Source organism: Sciurus vulgaris (genome assembly GCF_902686455.1).
Source record: "Sciurus vulgaris genome assembly, chromosome: 17".
NCBI lineage: Eukaryota > Metazoa > Chordata > Mammalia > Rodentia > Sciuridae > Sciurus > Sciurus vulgaris.
The window spans coordinates 68,426,600-68,432,371 of NC_136478.1; the positions used below are offsets into that span (position 1 = coordinate 68,426,600).

Here is a 5,772-nt window from a genome sequence, read left to right on the forward strand (position 1 = left end):
ATTAACATCATGTTTCTCCTTCTACTTGTACCTGTGTTAATATCTTTCCTGTGTTTTCTCTCATTTCATCTCTCTGCAGATACCTTAAATTATGGTGCCACTCATTGAATTTAGGAACAGGAAGCAACTAGATTTGGGGTATGAAACTTCCCAGGGAAGAAAGGAGTTCAATGGGACATGTATAGCTCAGTGCCAGACCTTCACATGACAGATGGAATATTTCCCCCTCTGCCTCCAGGGATCATGAATAAGCAAGAGCTTCTCTAAACACTCCATATTCTCTTAAGACTTGTTATGAAAAAAACTTTTAATTGTTGTTGAAGTGTGTCACCTGGGGAGAATGTTTTCAGCAGTGTCCTCAGCTCCCCAAGCCTGCATGCCCATTGCTGCTGCTACAGGCACAGTGATGATTGTTGCCCACATGGGAGGTGAGGTCACAGAGTCACAGTTCCATATCTGAGGAGCTGGCCATCTCCCTGAACACATGACCTGGTCACAGAGGCCTCTGTACTGAGATCACCATCCTGGCAAAGAGAAAGAGCCTGGTGAGTAATTGAGTGTCATTCTGAGTTCTCTGCACTGATATCACTATTCTTACAAAGAAAATGAGCTTGGTGTGTAATTGAGTGTCAGTCTGAGAGCAGCATCTGTGACTGAAGATTCAGTTCAAGAATCTGGGTGAGTAATCACCTAAGAATAGAAGATTGTGGACTGAACACTGGAGAAGCCAGCACCACATCAGATGTAGTTGATGAAGAATGAGTGCAGCCAGTAAAATAAGTGGGGTCTCAGCATCAGTGCCAAATCATGATGGCTCCTAATAACTTAATGCAATCCTTTCTGAAAGCATTTGCTGTGATTCAAACCAAATAAAAACAAAATGTGATTTTCAAGTTGTATCAGGAAGTTTTTTTTTTTTTTTTTTTGTACCATGGATTGAACTTACTAAGCCACATGCACAGCCTATTTTGTATTTTATTTAAAGAAATGCCCTCACTGAGTTGCTTAATGTCTCATAATTGCTGAGTCTGGCTTTGAACTTGTGATCCTCCTGTCTCAGCCTCCTGAGTCACTGGGATTACACTTGTGTTCCATTGAGCTCAGCCCCAAGGTTGTTTTAAAATCATTCAGATGATCAGTTTCAGAACAGGAATTGTATACTAAATCTACAGTATTTCTAGTGTCAGAAGTCTAGCCTCTCTGTGCCTGTTTTATGGAGTATGAGTAGCTCACAAATATCTTGTGGTCCTCTGTACAAAGTAAGCTGATTGTGATTGGGCAGATATTTTCTGTGACTATGAGTATAGTTCAGCCAATGGACAGTGCAATTGTACCCTCCTGAAAGACTCAGAATTCAGGATAATAAGGACATTTCTTGCTAATGTGGAAATGAACATGTATGGAAATGTCGACATGATTATTTCAGCCAACACCACCTGTCAGAGGTGTATCTTTTTTCATGTCAAATATATTCTGATTCTAGTGAATGCATCATATGATTTCAATCTGAGAGTGAAGCAGAGTAGGGAGGCAGAAGGCTTAGGAGATCTCTTCACCATCTGCTCAAAATATGTGGACCTAAATTTTTCTAAACAATAATTTTTAAATAATATATGTATTCAAACGACTGCAGAAATTCTTGTTTCTCAACATTTAAATACCAGACACATGCCAATTTGTATGAATGGCTCCAATTATAATACCATTCACAAATCTTGCTTCCTTGAAACCATTTTACTTAGGTATTAGTTAACTTATATCTGTATGTTCTGAAAAAGTGAATTTTTTTTCTATACTACATTCTTTAAAAATGTGTTGGTCCTTTATTTCCCAAGAATTAAGACATGGCTGGGAATGTGGCAAAATTCCTGAGACAGGTGTTATGGGATTGTGTACCTAACACACAAGCACATGAGTCAGTCATGGGGTAGCTTTCTTGATGTGGAGCCCATCCTGGGTCATTGCATGTAACTCAACATGGGAGAGGTGCCAGCAGTGCTGTATTCCCTAAGTGTATCTGCAGTTATTAGAATATCTAAATGTTCCTTCATAATGGACCTTGAACTTAGAATAAATATTTACAAACAAATGGAATCATGTTACAATAAAATGTTAAAAAATACCACCAGGTACTTTAGCAGTAGAAAATATGGGGAATATAGAGAAACAGAAGTATGTATGAGCTGGATTGATAGAAGAACCCATTCACTACCTTTAGGACACTTGATGGCTCCTGCTGCCCTCACTGCAACACTGAACCAGTTCCAAGATGCTTCTCAACACCTGATTACATACAAATTTGGACAGACACTTAACCTCTGTTAGCACAGTTTCTCCTGGTCTTCATGGAAAGTCATCTCATCACCTTCCTCAGGTCGTGAAGACTCAGGAATTACCATGTGCTGCCTTCACAGGAAGGATATTGACATATTTCATGCTTTAACTATTCATACAAGTCTCAGTAAAACCTGCTAGTGAAAATAAATCCTTAAGAAAGTTTTTACAATGGGCACTCAGGAGAGTAGGCCATGCTGGGTTTTGTTTGACAGGACACGTGCAGCCACACCTCCTGTTCCCCTGCAAGACCTTCTACCTGGGACAGCAGGAAACTGGCAGGATGGCAGCCAGCGAAGTGGCTCTAGGAATCATCTTCCTGTCACAGACTGTGTTTGGAGCTCTGGGCAATTCCCTTCTTCTCCTCCATTACCTGGTCCTTTACTTCACTGGGTGCAGGGTAAGACACACAGACTTGATTCTTAAGCACTTGATTGTGGCCAACTTGCTAACCCTCCTGTGTAGGGGAGTTCCCCAGACAGTGGCAGCTTTTGGAGTGAATGGTTTCCTCAGTGATATGGGATGCAAGCTGCTTTTCTATCTTCACAAGGTGGGCAGGGGTGTGTCCTTTGGCAGCACCTGCCTCCTGAGCATCTACCAGGTCATCAAGATCAGTCCTGAGGACTCCAGCTTTTCAGAGCTTAAATTAAAGGCTCCCAAGTATATTGGCTCCTCCATATACCTGACCTGGATTGTCTATCTGCTCATCAATATCATGATTATTGCATTTATGACTGGAAAAATCAGCAAAGGTAATGTCACAAGCCTGATAGATTATGGGTACTGTTCTGGTGTTCATCCTGACAAAACCTTGCAATCCCTCTTTGCAGCAATGATATCATTCCTCGATGCTGTGTGTGTGGGCCTCATGCTCTGGGCCAGCAGCTCCATGGTGCTCATCCTGCACAGGCACAAGCAGAGAATGCAGTATGTTCACAAGACTCAATTCCCCAGATCCTTCCCTGAGTCCAGAGTCACCAAAACCATCCTTCTCCTGCTGAGCACCTTTGTGTTGTTTTACACACTTTCCTGTACATTTCATGTTTGTTTGACTCTTATTTATAATCCCAACTGGTTCCTGGTGAACATGGCTGCAATAGTAGCTGGATGTTTCCCAGCTGTCAGCCCCTTTCTGCTCATGAGCAGGGACTCCAGTGCATCCAGGCTCTGTGTTACTTGCATAAGAAATATAAAGTTCCCTGATATCAGGAGGAACATGTAAATGGAAAGCTTTTATACAATTCTAACATGTTCCTTCATTGTTATCCTCAAAATTGAAAGAACAGCTGTATAGTCACATTACAGGAGGATGACGATCAACACACACACATATGCTTGCTTGTTTATTATAATATGTGCATGTGTGTATATGTACACATAGGTATGTACATATGCATATCACTTATATTAGGTTATGATCCATCCAACAATGTTTCTGGAAAACTAGATGTAACAAATACAAATTTCAGATTTAATACACTAATTGCAACCATGGTAAAATTCTTCAGCTTAAAATCTGCTTTCTTTGTTATACTGGTTGATTAACTTTTAAAAACATGTAGGATGTATTTTTCATTTATCTGCATGTATGGTTATGTCTCAGCTGTGTTTCTTGAAGGAAATATCACAGTGAACACTATCAAACATACGGTTGATTAACTTTTAAAACATGTAGGATGTATTTTTCATTTATCTGCATGTATGGTTATGTCTCAGCTGTGTTTCTTAAAGGAAATATCAAAGTGAACACTGTCAAACTTTTGTCTTTTTTTTTCAATGAAATTAAACATACATTTCATGTAACCTTGGACATGAAGGAAAGCAAAGGTTTACTGATGTCCTCTCTCTTAAACCACTTGTATTGAATTTCCTTTATTGATTTATGCTATATTTTAATGCAATATTTTATTTTTTCTTAAGCCATTTAGAATGTAGACTTTATTTAGTCCACTTTGATCATATAAAATACTAGATATGAATACACATTTTATGAGTTATTATTGAATTACTGACATATACCTTTGAAATGTGTATATGTCTAAGTTGGCATCCATGTCTCAATGAATTTTAACAAACTGCACATGCCAGTGCATGCAGCTCCTATGTGGTGAAACAATATCCTAGTCTATATGACTCCTCTTTCCTCTAAGTGTTCCCACAAGTGACTAGTATGTTACCTGTAACAGCCTAGATCTCTTTCACCTCTTTTGCATTTTTCATAAATGCAATAGTTGAACAAGACCTCTTTGATATTTAACTTTGAAAATTCCATATATTTCAAATTCATATTTTCCCATGTTGATAACAGAATTTAACTGAAGGAATTTCAAACATTTCTAGCTTTTCTCTCTTGATGTACATTGTTCTAGTTTTGATGTGATTTATTTCCATCCTAAAGTTCCACATGTAGCAAACTGCCCCTGTGTGAGATGTTGGTCATGGAGACTTTGAGAATTGGATGCAATACAAGGTGACTGGTCATGGGGAGGTCACACTGCAGGAGACTAATAATGATCTGGAATATATCAGCTCCTATGAATGTGGGTTGTCCTACAGCAAGTGCACGTGTCTCTGCTGACCCTCACTCCCTGTCCTGCCCTGTGGTCTCTTCTGCATATGATCCCACCATTGTAAATCCAGCTGCTATGAGGCCTTTATCAGAACTCAGAAGATACTGGCCCTCTAGAGAGCTGAGCAGTTATGGACACTATGCTCTTGAATCTCTAGAAATGTGGCTCAATATATTTATTTTTTAAAATTAATTGATTAATTTTTTTATTTGTTCAAATTAGTTGTATTTAACAGTGGAATGCATTTATATATTTTGATAGACCATACGTAAAAGGAGTGAAATTTCTCATTTTCCTGACTGTACATATTGTAGAATCAATAAATTTCTTTTTCAAATAAAGTGTATAGACATTTGTATATGCAGCTGAAACATGTCAACACAACATGTGAGTATGCTTCAGTTTGGAGCATCATGATCAGCACTGGCATGTAGGTTCTGAAACCCTTTTTTGATGATACTGACATGTGTTTATATATGCATTTATAGACACGCATATAAATGTGTGTGTATGTGTGTATATATAAATGAATATATATAATTATGTGTAAGTACATATGAATCTCACGCACACACTCTTAATCCTAAGTTCACATACGCTGGCCTTTAGCATGAATTTCCAGAGACCTGACCTGAGAGCTTCCCCGAAGACCAGCCCTCCACTATCATTCCAGCTTCTCTCCACTGCCTGATGACTGGGCCTCCATCTTCATGGCACACTGTGAACAGCACCCTCCACATGTGGCCCTGAGGTTCTTTTGGCATTTCAACCTCTGGTCCAGTGATATCCATTTACACCCTATCTACCAGGTCATGTGGATCATGTGTTGTAGGTGATCTACCCCATTCCCAGATGCTGCAGAGATCAG

General features: G+C 39.2%; 1 protein-coding gene across 1 annotated transcript; it reads left to right on the forward strand.

Annotated features, from left to right (window-relative positions):
- Positions 1–2,617: 2,617 nt before the first annotated feature.
- On the forward strand, positions 2,618–3,556 carry LOC306648263 (vomeronasal type-1 receptor 4-like; the record flags this gene model as incomplete). The annotated part of the gene is made up of 1 exon (XM_079118240.1): positions 2,618–3,556. The coding sequence occupies one exon, from the start codon at positions 2,618–2,620 to the stop codon at positions 3,554–3,556; it is 939 nt and encodes a 312-aa protein (XP_078974366.1).
- Between the last annotated feature and the right edge of the window lie 2,216 nt (positions 3,557–5,772).